At 39.6% G+C, this 16,092-nt stretch overlaps 1 protein-coding gene across 2 annotated transcripts in view; it reads right to left on the bottom strand.

The window, feature by feature from the left end:
- Pcsk5 (proprotein convertase subtilisin/kexin type 5) overlaps positions 1-16,092 on the bottom strand; it is a 409,270-nt gene that overhangs the window by 260,900 nt on the left and 132,278 nt on the right. For both annotated transcript variants that reach the window (XM_057777813.1, XM_057777814.1), the window contains exon 5: positions 14,306-14,382. In XM_057777813.1, coding sequence (XP_057633796.1) covers positions 14,306-14,382 — 77 coding nt within the window. The remainder of the gene's footprint in view (positions 1-14,305; positions 14,383-16,092) is intronic.

Below are 16,092 nucleotides of genomic sequence, written 5' to 3'. Positions count from 1 at the left end.
CAGGGCAGGGGCAACCCTAATTCAAACTAGAATGCAATCTAGGAGGGATTAAATGGAGAGGCTAAAAACACACTGGACATGTTTCAGATTTCTAAAGAACTTGGAATTCATCAGGAGGAGTCTGTTCGGATCTTAAGTGTCCCCAGAGGCTGTTTGTAGAAGGATGGGTGCAATTGGGCCGTGGAGGAACCTTTAGGAGCTGGGAAAGACTGGGAGTTAGGTGACTGGAGGTGTACCACTGAAAGAGATACTGAATTTCATTCTTTCTACTTCCTAGCCACATGGAGAGGTGAGTAGACCTCCTCCGTCAAATGGGTGTGCCACTGTCTTGTCAAAGGCCGACGCAACAGGCCCAGTGACCACAGGTTGAAACTGTATGGACATCAGAGCAAACAGATTGTTCCTCTGCCTAATCTGGTTACCTCTGCCCTTTTGTCACAGTGATACAAAGCTGACAACCACTCTGAAGACAGAGGGACAATAGTGAGTTCCACATAAAGGTGACACTCTAAGGAAAGAAAGAAACTCTGGCTCTCTGCCTTAAAAAAAGGAAGGAAGAAGGAAGGAAGGAAGGAAGGAAGGAACGAACGAACGAACGAACGAAAGGAAAGGACGTGAAAAAGAAAAAGAAAGGCCACTGGCTAAGCAAGACCATGTCATCAGGAAGCCTGTAGGAATCTCACTGATATTTAGGCACTGCCATTCATTACAGACAAGGTCTCATTTTTAATTATTTGCTCCTATCAGGCATTTTTCAAGATGGGACGCAATTCCTATACACCACATTTTTAGGGCTCCTACTGCTGAGTCTACAATTAATTAATTAACTGAGTTTTGTATGAGGAAAGCTTTGACTTCAAGTACAATTCTAAGAGGCATTTCACTATGTAATAAAGGTTTTGAAAAAGATTCTGAAGTAGGGTACGTTTCTAAAAGTCAGTTTGGGTGGGAAGAGGGAATCCCACCCACCCCACCTAACCTTCCCCATTCTGAGGCCTTTCAAGATACGGTAGCGTGGGTCCACGAAAGAATGAGAAGTTAATGCTTTCCAGGTCACATTCTTCCCAGTGACTTTTCACTGTGCCATATTAGCTGAATAACCAATTAGCATAAATATATCAATATTTCACTTTTGTTGTTGTTGTTTCAAGACAGGATTTCTCTGTGCATTCCAGGCTGTCCTTGAACTCACATTGATCCTCCTGCCTCTGCTTCCTGAGTGCTGGTATTAAAGGCGTGCACCACCACTTGGATAGTAATTTCATTTTTAACATATAACCAAAGCAGCAATATGGACTTAGTAGGTTTACAGAAAAATTCTTTTCAGCAGGAAATTGCATGCCACAAAATAAGCATTAAGTTCTTATAGCTGAACTATAATTGTTCTCATAAATTAAAAATTGTCTATTATTTATAAGCACCACAATTACCTTCATAAACAAATTACAATTGTTCCATGATTTACTTTCACTTATGAAGACTATGTTTAGAAGCTGCATCTAGTAGCTGCTCTGAGTTAGGCTGTCTCATGAGATATGAGGAACATGAATTTGGGGGCAAGAATTACTTTCATAAATGATAGGAATTTACTTTTAATTTTACTTTCTTCCAAGAAAATACACATAATTTTTAAATTCTGAAATCTTGGACTGACCTAGTTAGGCAGAAAGGTAGTTTATTGAAAAGAGACTGGGATGCTCAGAATTGTTTGGGGCCCCACCAGGATGTAGATGAGTGCTGGGTCAACTATGACCATTTGTAAACTAACCATTTCTTCTTCACTCAAGAAAAACACAATGAGGCATGACAGAGATGGGGATGGATGGAAACTGAGAGAGGAAACAAAAAGAGGAAATGAGCAAAGACAACTCCTCAAATGAATGAGAGCTTACGTGGTCTATCATGCTAAGAAACAACGGAGTATCGCCACCTGCAATTCTTAGAACCAAGAAGTGCTTCAGACTTTGGAGTTCTGAATATCTGCATATATAATGAGACGCTTGGGGGATTGAAATCTAAGTCTAAAGAAAATGTACTTGTCTTGCCCTCAAAGCCTAATGGTGATTTTGGAAAATTTTAAAATAGTTTCACGCACAAAACAGCTCCATGTACAGAATATTCCTGGTGAAAATGTGTAAGATTTTGGTAGTAGTTCAAACTTGATACTTTCAGGTGAGATGGTCAGCCAGTGACAGGCAGGGGCTATTGATTTTTAGGGTACAGTTGACACGGGGCACCCTGGACAACAGCAAGGAAAGCTTATGGAGATATGCAGTTTTGAGCATTTTCAGTAACAATACCCAAGGAATCCTCGACTTCCACCAAGATTCACAAGCAGAAAATTCATCATGCATAAACCACAACTGGTGTGTGTGTGTGTGTGTGTATGTGTATAAAATATATATGAATCTAGTCTCCCTACCAGACATGAGTTTTTAACTGGATATATGAGCATATATGTAAAAGTGTTTTGTAAACTATAGAACCTTTGTAAACTATAAACCCTCTTTGTCATAGATGGCTCGCTCTTCTGTGCTTGAGCAAGTGAGAGCCATCTAAGCAGTGTTGGACAGACTAATGCTGCTAAAAGAGTACCAAGGCTTTGTTCTTTCTTCTTATTCTCTCATGAAAAAACATACAATAAATCTGTTAGATTTCATAGGGTATAAAGCCCATGGCTATAGGAGCTAAAGCTTCTTTAGGGGTCAGTGTTATCCTCTGCTACATCCAAATCACACATCAGACTTATCCGAGCTACAGACGTGTTCACAGAAACAATTAATGAGCATACATCAAGCTCCAAAAATTTATAATGATACAGCTAACTTCAAACATCAGCATATGATATTTGCTCATGTTTCAGCACAGGCCCTTTTTAAAAGGTACATCTTAATATATTCTCTCAGTGTACAGAAAGATTATACATTTTTAAAAATGAAATTTACCTAGGAATTACTTGGGCCTCTCTCACCCATAAGCATTTTTCTTTTTTTTCCACTTCAAATATATGCCTTAGAAATTTACAGACATGTACTAGCTATATGAATCTCAAAAACCCATAAATCTTTTAAGGAAAACATTATGTGAGTTTAAGATATGAGTAACTTCTTAAGAAAGTTCTTTCTTAGCCTAACATCTCTCTAAGACAAGGAAAAAGCAAGTCTTGACAGCTATATGGAGAGTAATGGGTCTTCTCTTTCAACCAGGATGAATTAAACATGAGTCAGTATCCCTTATAATTGAAATAGGTTTTACAGTGGAGATTCTCAAAGAAACTCAAGCACAGCAGCAGCAGAACATAAATAGAGTGGATTGATACACAAAAGGCACCCATGAACAGATATGGAATATAGAATATCAATATAACTTGAAACAGCTTTCCCAGTAGCTCCTCCTATTTGCATTTGAGCCATAAAGACTTTAACCATATGAATGACACGCATACAGATATGTATTTGCCATTACACTCTAACAATGCCGCAAGCTGATCTTAATTCAGAATGAGGCCAGAGTCACCAAGGCATCTCTGCAGGAAAAGCTGCAGTGCCAAGGCAAGGACCTTGACTCTCCCACCTGCATCCCAGTGGCCTTCAGTGTGGATCAGAAGGAAATGCATGATCATTACCAGAGCTATTCCCTACAGCGCCCCTCACTGGACGCCTCGTGTCTTCCTTTGAATTAAATTTCAGGAAATTCCAGTCCCTTAACTCACTGATCTCTTCCACTCCATTGTCCAACTCTCCCCATGGTGATACATTAGGCAAATATCTAAGAAATAGGATAAAAAACAAAGGTGTTTGTTTCAACTCCAAGATCAAATATTTCGCAGTCCTTTGGAGGATATTAAAGCATTCTGTCATAACTCTAATAGGGAACATAAATGCAGTAAGCTTTATCAGAGACTGACATTCAATAACCATTCAGGCCATAATCTAAACCATTGCCTAAAGCAAGCTCAAGTGAGGTCACTTGGTATCAGTAACAAGAGACTGATGTCAGGACTGAGTGGAATGCTAGAAACCAACATGCGCGGCTCTTTGGGCATGATGACAAAACAATACTAGTGTCTATGGGAAGATCAGGGTATCAGGAGGATGGAAAAAGAAAGGGATAGAAGGCACGCACAACAACCTGACCCATCGGAGCTAGAGGACTGGGCAGAAAATAGGATTCTATATTTGGTAACTGGAACAGGTGTGGGAGGGGGTGTGCTCTGGTGAGGATGAACTTCTGAAGGAGAAAATGCCATCCAAAAGCAAGAAGGTCACACAAAACCCGTAGCAGTCAGCTCAGCTCAGCTCAGGATGTCACCACAAGGAATTTTCTCTGTAATTCATGCAAATTCAAATGCATATACTAGCATATGTAAATTATATGCAGATGGAATATGGGTATCCAAAAATAGGAAGAGGTAAACTATTGTAACAAAGGTCACTTCTAAAATTCATGAGATGGCAGATGGGGATGACAGCAAACAAGAGGAGACTCAAGGGAGTCTGTCAAGCCCTCAGTTCCTTAGAGATAGCTAGATGGTCAATGAGGTACCCGCAATGAAAACGTACTGTTCTCTGATATACCTTAGGATATCAGTCCTTTCTAAGTGAAGAAAGCCTCTCACTCCCAGGTGCCCTTTGCATCCAGTCTTCTACAGTGGATTTTTCTCTCACGGCCTACATTTTCAGAGCACTCACAAAGCACTTCACTCAGATGCAAAGACATGGGTCAGTGGCTTTTACCTCACATGATCCCACCCTCAGAGTCTGAGCTCCAAACAGCAGTGCTTCTCAACCTGTGGGCACAACGCCCTTGGGGTCAGATGACCTTGTTACAGGGATCACGTAAGAACATTGGAAAACACATATATTTATATTATAATTCATAACAGTAGCAAAATGTCATTCATTATGAAGTAGCAATGAATGTAATTTTATGGTTGGGGGTCATGACAAAATCAGGAAGTGAATTAAAGGGTCACAGCATTAGGAAGGCTGAGAACCACTACATAAAACAACGTGAAAGGAGGCCAATAACCTCTGGAATTTAAACTGACACTCTATTTTGATATTTACTTTTAAAAATTAATATTTAAAATTTTATGTATATTGATGCTTTATCTGCATATGTATGTCTGTGTACTATGTGTTTGGTACTCAAAGAGGTCATACAAAGACATTGATACTCAGGGATTGGAGTTATAGATGGTTATGAGCAGCAGTTTGGGTGCTGGGAATGAAATCTGGATCCTCTGGAAGAGCTATACATGCTTAGTAACTTCTAAGCTGTTTTTTCAGACCTGGAACACTTACTTCGTACAAACTCCGTAATAATATTAGCATTCATACATGTAGCAGGTTCATACAGTTTTCAGAAATGTTTCTTTGTTTGTTTTTGCTTTTTTGAGACAGGGTTTCTCTGTGGTTTTGGAGCCTGTCCTGGAACTAGCTCTTGTAGACCAGGCTGGTCTCGAACTCACAGAGATCCACCTGCCTCTGCCTCCCAAGTGCTGGGATTAAAGGCGTGCACCACCACCGCCCAGCAGAAATGTTTCACTTGGATTGTGAAGCTGGTACTCATTAAATTTCACTTTTAAAAGCTGTTAATATGTATTAGTAGGATTTTTTGAAAATGGACAGACCCAAGATCTAGCTTCACCTTGACAATATTCAATCAATCACAACAAATCGAAAGCCAGCCAGCTTTCAAACCTGCCTGTTTCCCTTTACTTTTTCCCTCCCTCCCTCCCTCGCTCCCTCGCTCCCTCCGTCCCTCCCTCCGTCCCTCCGTCCGTCCGTCCGTCCGTCCCTCCCTCCCTCCCTCCCTTCCTTTCCTCCTTCCTTCCCATTACACAGCTAATACTGTGTCTGTCTTTGAGTATCTGCAAGCGACAGTAGTTAGCCCTCTATGATCTCTGAAAAAACACCCTATAGCCTCCCTTCATTTATTTCAACAGAATAATTTGCCTTGTGGGAACCAGGCTATATAATTATTTATTGAAATAAATAATCCTTGCTCCTTGTTTGAAGCCACAGTGATCTGTGTGACATTACAGATCTTTGCAGATATGTTCCTACTCTCTGAAGAAGCACAACTCTGGGGACCAAGAGCTCAAGGCACACGGCACTGAATTCTGCTTGTGACAGTTCCAGAAGGTTGTCATCAACCTAGACACCAACTTCTCATCTATGGACTAATTTAGCTCTGTGGGTAAATACACAGTTTGGGAACAAACAAACACAAAGTCTGCGTGCTACTCAGTAAACTTGGGCACACTTCTCAAATGTGAGGTGTTATGAGTGGTATATAAGCATAAGGCAAAAGTGCTAATTTTATTATTTATGTTTACATGGTAACCAAACAACACCACAGGTACATAAGTTACTGGTAGTTCGAGATGAACAGGAATACTGAGATACCAAGGGAAAATCTGAGAAGGATGCCCCAGCAAGGTCAGAGACATGGTGGCAATGGGCTCTGGGCTGCTACCTAAGCCTCCTCTCCAAACAGAACAATATTTGGTCTATATCACTCCTGTCTTCTGTGCTGGCTGACCTTCTGATAAGTAAATATATATTTATTAATACTTAATCACACAGGAATACAAAGCTTCTATTGGAGCAGAATTAATGAACACCCAAAATACGGCAACCTTATTGGTTTCGCAGGACAAATTCTAACTAGTCCTTTAACCTAGAAGACATGTGGTAAGAATTAAAATGTAATGACTATCTAAATAGTATCTCAAAGATAGCAAAGTGATTGTTCCACAAGGCTGAATTCAAGTCCGCTTTCGGCATGTTCTTGGTCCTGCTAGGTGTACATGCAGCAAATGAAAAGCAGGGTTCTCTCTTCTTCTTCTTCAATATCTCATATGAGATTTGCCATCCGATCAGCTTAGAGAGTTCTTGGACTCTTTGCTAGTGCTTAGCAAGGACACCCTCCCCTCACAAGGTCTTCACGCTCTGTGATCATACATATTTCTGGAGGGGAGGAAATAACAAAACTATAGGCACACGGAGGAGGAGATTAAAAGAGAAAGATAAATAAATACACCTGCTTGGAAAACCTGCTCAAATGCTTAATTCATTATTTAAAAAGGATACTTATCTCTTCCCTTACTGCAATTTCCATCTGCTTTAGAGCACTAGAAAGTTGTGGGTTTGTTTTTTAAATAAGAAATTTAAATTCAAACAACTATCAATTATTCATGTCAACAGCACATGGGGTTCGCATAAATAATACCCAAACTTCATTTTAACCTATGGCCTTGGAGTCTTTATCAAAGCTGTTCCTGTGGGTCCCAAGAAAATAAGTCCCCAAATCCTAGAGGAGAAAATAGTGAAATTGACAAAGAGCAGAACAGAGGAGTTTGGTTTTTTTTGTTTTTGTTTTTTGTTTGTTTGTTTTTTTTTTTTTTTTTTTTTTTTTTGGATTTTTAGAGACAGGGTTTCTCCGTAGTTTTTGGTTCCTGTCCTGGAACTACCTCTTGTAAACCAGGTTGGCCTCGAACTCACAGAGATCCACCTGCCTCTGCCTCCCGAGTGCTAGGATTAAAGGCGTGCGCCACCACCGCCCGGCTAAAAGATGTATTTATTTATTTATACAGTATCCTGCCTGTAGGCCAGATGAGGGTACCAGATCTCATTATAGGTTTTGAGCCACCATGTGGTTGCTGGGAATTGAACTCAGGACCTCTGGAAGTGTAGTCAGTGCTCTTAACCGCTGAGCCATCTCTCCAGCCCAGAACAGAGGAGTTTGAAGGTTGCATTAGCATGACTACAAGCTCTGGAATAATTAATGTAATTTTATGAAGATGAATATTTATACTTCAGGTAACAGCTGTATAGGAATTTGAGGTTAGATAACCACTTTCTGTATTTGTTCAACCTGCATTAAAGAATAAACAGCCATCTAAAGAACTCTCAAATTTAATTACTTCTGTCCTCGGATGTATTTGAATGTTTTTCCTTTTGCTTTACATGACAGCAAATTAAATAAAGTAGAGACGGACACTTGGGTCAGTCACAGGCCTATCACAGAATACTGAGCTCTTTAATAATGGCTAATGTAGTTTAGGCAGGGGATATAAACAGACATAGGCAGGGCTCAGGGGAACCAATAGTGCAATGTTATAAATCCTGACCAGAACAGGTAGTTCCCAGGGTATCTCTACTACTACCATCTGAAAGGATTTAAGGTCTTCAGGGATGCAGGGAACCCTAGTGTTCCTGCAATTGGGAAGGCCAGCCCAATACCCTTCCACTCTCCTGGTAAATGGAATTAGTACCCTTATAAAACATGTGTGAAGGAGTTTGCTTGTCCCTTTGGCAATGTGAAGTTATACAGAAAGTGTTTTCTTAAGAACGGGATCCTCTGCAGACACTAAATTTACTGTTGCCTTGATAGTGGACTAGCCATCCTCCAAAAGTATGTATTAAATTTCTTTTTTTTCTTGTAAAATATCCAGTTTAAGACACACTGCTATCGAAGCTTCAACAGACAACGGCAAATGTATATAAAGAGTATAAAACATCATGAAACATTATGAACGTGAAGATTCTCGTATTTTCAGTTCATGCTATTATGCCTGTGGTGTTTTGTTTTTGTTTTCTTTTTTTCTTTTTTTTTTTGATACTCGGAGAGCAAGAAACTACTAGATGGAGCTGTTATCTTGCAAACACATTAAGGAAAAATTTTAGAAACTTTGTAGAAAAGCAATTCAGATTATGGTAATGACACTCCTTTTCTTTGGTAGGTTCTGTCTGACACCCCAAGTTAATAGCTAACTATTTATCACAATTTGGTCAAATTGCTGGTATGGAGAAATCAGAATGCTTCAGCCTGGTATGGTCACAGATCTTACAGTGTGGGGTTTTCAGTTTAGTACTGAGTTAGTGTATTTCTCTTATAATCTACACGCATTGGCTTTCCTTTGGAATACTATCTCCAGGCAACAGCTGCGCAGAAATGAGAGAGTCCCGCCCCACCACATACACATTGGTTTCTGTACCATGCTAACATTCTTAAAACCAGAAAAGAAAGTGCGAAAGATTAAAGAACCAGAGGGAACGTATTTCTATCTACTCTGGGTAATTCTTAAGAATAAGAGATCAAAAACAGAAAACAGAAAATAAGTTATGCCCGTAAGAAAATGACTGTAGCTTCTAGGTTGGTTTCTTTTGCAACGCAATTGGATTTTGAAGCCACACACCACAAACCCGATATGATACAGTGACATCATCTTCTGTTACATACTTTCCCATGGCTTAAACAGGGAGAACATTTAACATGAGGCAACCAAGGGAAGAGCTGCTCTAACTCAGACATCAATAATTCATTTACTGAACCAGGAGTAGAGCGATAAAACGCCAGGGGACTGTGAGACTGTTTCATTTGCAGGGAAGTACTCTGTCTGAAGTCTGCAACAACAGAGGTTCCTATGAATGAAGGCAAAGGAGGGTCAGAAGACTGGTTTTTATGGTCTCTTCTTATAATGTTATTTTTTATAATCAATAGCATAAGTTTAACGTATCACCATTTGGACACTGAAAATGTGGTGAGGAAAGGAACCGCATACCTTTGTACTTCTGAAGTAATTTCCTTTACTTCAAAGCTTTGGCACTAATCACAGTCATGTAAGTCTAAGAGAGATGATTCATGTACGTTTGAGGTTATATTCTCTACTGGCAACAAAAACCCTCGAGCCATTGGTTCCTTATGAAGTTCGTTCCCAATTCAGTCTATTCACAATCAATATAGATTTCATCATCATAGTCATCCATTTAGTACAGATCTATTCACAAAGTAAGGTCTTAACAATAATTATTAAAAAATGAAGGAACAAATGTAGCCAAGTACTAGAGGATTATAAATACACTCCCAAACCAATTGGTCTGATTTTACAAGGTAGTATTGCATAGCACATGCCTCAACTTCCTTATTCTGATATTTTTAAAAATTGGAATTACTCCCTTAATGATCTTATATCCAATTAATTGTTTCCCTCTCTTGGCAACTTGCATAGCATTTTCTGCTCCCTGCTGAAACTAGATTGCAGGAGGGAGGCTTTCATGTTAGATCCAACTGAGCCCTGTGTCCTTAGGGTGTGGTGTGTTCAGCAACAGGAGCTTTCCTTCAACCTTGGAGAGATAACCAAAAGCTACCTCAGTAGTCTCTATTGTTAGGAGAGTCACGTGGACTACCATCACCAACCATTTGAATCACCAACCATTTGAAAGGAGGTTTCCCGTATCTGGTACTGTTTTCTTTTTTCTTTCCTTTTATTTATTTATTTTTTTTTGTAGTTTTGTAGTCTATGGTTATTGTGGGGAGCACTGTCAACCAAGTAGTATAACTTGCTTTAATAAATATATATACATATGCACAAGCACATATGATTTCTATATATGTGGTAGGTGGTATAAATGATATATGAGATATATATCACATTACACATAATTCTCATATATACTATATATAATTTGTGGTAATTATAAAATGATAAGATTCTTGAGGCTTTACTCAAACAGTTTTAGTATTATGTCTTTCCTTCTCCTTCTGTACTGACCTCCCTCCGCTGATTCTCAGTGGGTGCCCCACCCCTGTCTCCACATTTCCCACCTCACATCACCTTTGAGATCACTTCTAACTGATTATAAGGAATTAGAAAAGTGAATGGAACATATAATGACAGTAATAAGAGCTATGCAGTTAGTTTAGGGTTTTACACACTGTACAGCTATTTTTAGAGTGAGCATTGTTTTGCTACTTTCTATATACTATTTTTAAGTAGCAAAGTTCAGGGTAGTTAGAACCAAAGCTAATAACAGAGAACTCAGGTTCTGTTATCTGTTCTCTACAGGCAAATCCACTCATATTCCTAGTGTGATGAGAGCCTCATCTAAACAGGATTATCTACTCATGGACGCATGCTTGAAGATGTATCCATCAATTGCATCTGACAGTATAGTGCACTGAACAGAGGTATTTTAACAATAAATGCTAGAATACATGCTCTTAGCTAGCCAAGAGGGAACACACACACACACACACACACACACACACACATCAAAACCAAACAAAACCCCACAAACAACAACAAAAACAGGTAGAACTACAGAGGCTAAAGTGACGTCTGTACCATGGGGATCTAAGGCTTCCACAAACATACATGGAATGCTGGTGTGAGATCTTGAACATTTTTCTATTTTACTGTCAAGCTACAAATAAAGGATGATCCCCTTATGGAGTATCCAATTCAGAGTAATCTTCACTGAAACTATATGTTCAACAACAAAAAACAGCAGGTTGTATTTAATGGACTCAGCAGGTTGTGTGTGTGTGTGTGTGTATGTGTGCATGTGCGTACACACACACAAATAATAATAATACAAAGAAGCTATTAACTTGAAGGTGGGTGGGGATACAGGAGGGATTCATGTAAGGTATTTCTTGGAGGAACTAAAGAGAGAAAACGGAGGGGAAAAGTGATGTAATTCTATTTCAGTCAAAACCTTTCTTTTAAAGACTACAAATATTGGCACACATCTGGAACAATGCTAGTATCATCTATCAAACTCCCATTGAACTCAATAAACCATTTAAGTTCTTAGAGGAGGTCAATTTGGGACACACTTGCATGCTCCAGACGGAGTGGGAGCCCAGTGATTCATGAACAAAAGTCCTAGGAAAAGGCAAGTTTAAAAGAAATTCTTCCAATGCAACCCATTAGCAATCTATATTATTTAACTAGCATATAAGCTTAAATGGATAGTCTGTATATCACTAGGAAAACCAATACTCAATGAACTACATTTTTACAGCAGACACACCTCTAATGGCCACCATTACCACTCCATTTCAATGAAAAATCTCACCACAGGTAGATTTATATATAACAAGCTGAGGGATCAATTTTAGACATATCTAGCTTGAGGGCTCAAGCCACTGGTCTCCTGTTCTTACCCACAGCATATCTGTGGATTCACATCCTACAGGAGGACACTTTGGTCATTAAGTTGATCTAGACATTTCCCAGCAGCCCCCTTTCTCTCTGCAAACACGGAGGTGATAAATCTAGTGAATGTGTATATTGCAGTCAGCTTTGCTGTAACACTTGCTTTGATAAACATTCTCTTCCGGCATGATTGATCCATTAGGGACTATGCCGAGCATATGTGGAAGTGGCACTTCTTTACATGCAATTTTCTCTTAGAATCTCTAGGTGAATTAAACAAAACAAAATTCACTAGATAAGCTGAACAGGTGGGAGCACACACGGAGCTCTCATCACAGGTCCAATGAGCCACAAGTGGTCACTCTAGCGGCACTGCAGTTTCTACCTGCTCTCACGTGACTTCCCTGTCCGTTCCCCTTCACCGATGTGCCTTCATCCTGACCAGTAGTGTACAGTTTTCATTCCGCTTAACACTGTTCTACTTTGTATTTTTCCTCACCGCTCTGATTTCCACTCTTGTTCTCCACATTTATCTTTATCTTGCATGTAAGAGTATGAGCAGGAATGGGTATAATTGTGCTTGTAAGACAGAGACGCACACGTCGGGTTCTTTCCAAGGTAAAGAATCACCTTATTGCAGTTTTGATACATTCAACGATTTAATAATCACAAGACTAGAATTCTATTTAATTCCATCCCTACTGTGTGTACAGCTTGGACAATGACATCTGTGAGTGCTACAGATGGCAATTTTGTTATTTCTCTGTGTTGTACAATTCTGTAGAGTACTGTTAGGAATGCCTATGCTTCATGAGCGCAGGATGGTGCATAGAGAAGTACTAGCAGTGTATTTTCCTTATTTTAAAGATTATCTTTAGCGAGGTTTTAAATTCAAAGCAAATATGAAAGGCCAAAGATATCTTATATCTCCACTGTGAAAGTGTATTTCTAAACACTGAATGCTTCAAGTCATTTCAGGCTAGTTTGCAACTGAGCTAAAATAAATATAGATATGGGTAGATGATAGATAGATGATAGATAGATAGATAGATAGATAAGCTCATGTTGCCTGAAGCTCTAACCCCTTATGTGATATTGACAAAACATTATATTCTAGACAATAAAAGCTAGGTCTGATAGAAGACTATTAAGTATAACAGTCTCATTTTCTTTTGTTTGAAAGCTCTGGAAACATCTTCGTATATAAATGTATATATATATTACTGTTTCCACTCCAGATCCTTATTTGTTATATATACTTGGTTGTTCATATTAAAACATGGCATATTTCTACAGCTTCTTTGTTGAAACTTCTTTGTTGATGGTGAAAGCAACAGAAAGTTTTTTCCAGGTCATTAGGTTTTACCTGAACTTAATGACTCACTTACAGCCAAATACAATCTAAGACATATTCCCCTTAAGAATAGCAGCGAAGCACAGGAGGGTGGTGCATGCCTTTAATTCCCGCACTTGGGAGGCAGAGGCAGGACAGCCAGGGCTGATACAGTAAAACCTGTCTTTAACCCCACCTCGCTCCTGCCCCTGCAAAAAAGCAGCGGATTGCAAATAGCACACAAAGAATGGTCAAGGCAGTCAGTCCTCTTTGCAACTTCAGTGGTCCAAACCCAAACACGTTAAGACAAAGTCACATGAGAATTTCTAAATTATAATGTTTTCTCAGAGGAGTTTGGAACTAAAGAGGTCAATTGATGTGGTTTAGTGATCCGGAATATCTGCTGATGGTCCTTGTAACTGGGAAAAACCATTGCACTTACCCACTGAAGAATGATACAATCCTGCTACCCAAGGAACGTGCATTTGCTAAAAACGGCCACCCTAACTGGAAAGAGAAGCTGGGCCTCTTGATGAGGAAGGGAGAGAGGAAAGAAGATGCAGCCCATGTCTGGCAATAATTCTTTGAGTGTTCCATTGTGCCATGGTGTAAAACCCAATCTGTGCCCTCTACTGCAATGCCCAAACAAACACGTTGGATTTAACAGTAAGTTAATCTTCGGGAATTACTTTTTTCTTTTTGTCTTTCCCCGTAGCATATTTATCTCGATACAATTGTGTTATGGGCTAATTAACTCAGGAGCCAACATCTTTACTTCCATCTTCAGGATCTGGAGATTCTGATCCACCCCCAGGGCCCTGTCTGTAGCCATTTTTCCCCTTTGTAGACAATTCCACTTTCTTATTCAGAAACTTTGGTGAAAAGATAGATACCTGTTTCTTTTGTTGTGATTTAAAGATCATTTATTATCAAGAGTCTCAAAGAGAAGACTTCCCTCAACATAAGCAGTAAGATGAGCTCCCGGCTAGCCACATGCCAGCCCGCCCTCTGAGTCTTACTTGTTCTCATTGCTTGCATCGTAACGAGGCATCGGATCCAAGTCATTCCCATTCACATCGCAACTTGCCAGAGCATCCTATGACCATGGAGAAGAGATGGAAAACAGACAGTAGTTAGTGCTGGCCCACAAGCTCATGCATTCTTAAATGCATTTCTGCAAGACAGTAATTAGGTTAAAGAGTACCCTCAGGGTTCACTAGTTTCAGGCACCTTCGAGAGACAGTGCTGGTTCAGTAATGATCACTGTTGTATTGTCCCTTTAAGGTGAGACAGTCTATGTAGACCAAAGGGCTTTTCCTTTCTTACCCAGAGTGACCCAGCTCCTAAGATGTTTATCTTGTAGAGATGTCTTCAGTTCCACATGTTCTGAGCATTCCCCTAATACTGGGAATATTCCTGACCTTGCAATAATCTTTATCATATTTTAATGTCTTTCAGAAGAGAAAGCAATCATTCACATATATCTGGCAGGCCAGTTAAGGTATTAGATGTTTATTTTATCAGGTTTCTTGAGATCTGCATTGTACAACATTAGTGTTGTTTAATTTCTATTACATAAAAGCCTTCAAACGTGATTTTTAGTATTATCCCACAGTTCTGAGAGCAGTCTAAATAATGAGCAAAGCTGTCTAAACCAGGTTTAAAATGAGGAAACAGAATGTCTGAAGCCAGAGTTAGATTTGTTTGCTTTCAAAATGGTTAGGAAAAAAGCTCCTGAATACTAAGGAGAACTCACAGGGTCACTTCCACTTTGATTTTTTATTCCTGCACTTAGCCTGTTCCAGGATATTATCCAATCCCCCATGCTTCATGATTGCGTCTATGTCCAGGGTTATTTAAAGCCAATATTATCTTTGCTTCCATCTTCACCGAATGCTTGTGTTCCTGAAAATAAGTTTTAGTCCACTGAAGTTGAAAGGTTTTGGAGAGTTAAGCACAATACATGATGCCATAACGTTAAGTTCTACTTTGTGCACACAGGAGCCCTGTCACCTCTTAGTGACGGCCAGAGCTGAAAGTGCACTGAGCTGGTGACTGAAACATGACTTAAGCAAAGGGACTAACCTGGAGCCTGTCTCCACATGAAAAAAAAACAGATGGTTTGCATTTCCCTGATCGCTAAGGAGGTTGGGCATGACCTTAAGTGTCGTTTGGCCATTTGAACTTCTTCTGTTGAGAATTCTCTGTTCAGATCAGTACTCCATTTTTTAATTGGGTTAATTAGAGTTTTAATGTCTAGTTTCTTGAGTTCTTTATCTATTTTGGAGATCAGACCTTTGTCTGATGCGGGGTTGGTGAAGATCTTCTCCCAGTCAGTAGGCTGCCTTTTTGTCTTAGTGACAGTGTCCTTTGCATTACAGAAGCTTCTCAGTTTCAGGAGGTCCCATTTATTCATTGTTGCTCTTATTGTCTGTGCTGCTGGGGTTATATGTAGGAATTGGTCTCCTGTGCCCACTTTCTCTTCTATCAGGTTCAGCATGGTCAGATTTATATTGAAGTCTTTAATCCATTTGGACTTGAGTTTTGTGCATGGTGATAGATATGGATCTATTTTCATTCTTCTACAGATTGACATCCAGTTTTGCCAACACCATTTGTTAAAGATACCATCTTAAACCTGTCAGAATGGCTAAAATCAAAAACATTAATGATAACCTATGCTGGAGAGGTTGTGGAGTAAGGAGAACACTCATCCATTGTTGGTGGGAATGCAAACTTGTGCAACCACTTTGGAAATCAGTGTGGCGGTTTCTCAGGAAACTGGGACTCAACCTACCTCAGGATC

The sequence above is a fragment of the Chionomys nivalis genome, chromosome 8, assembly GCF_950005125.1.
Source record: "Chionomys nivalis chromosome 8, mChiNiv1.1, whole genome shotgun sequence".
Lineage (NCBI taxonomy): Eukaryota > Metazoa > Chordata > Mammalia > Rodentia > Cricetidae > Chionomys > Chionomys nivalis.
Note: the sequence above shows the minus strand (reverse complement) of the source record. Positions and strands in the feature narration are given on the sequence as shown.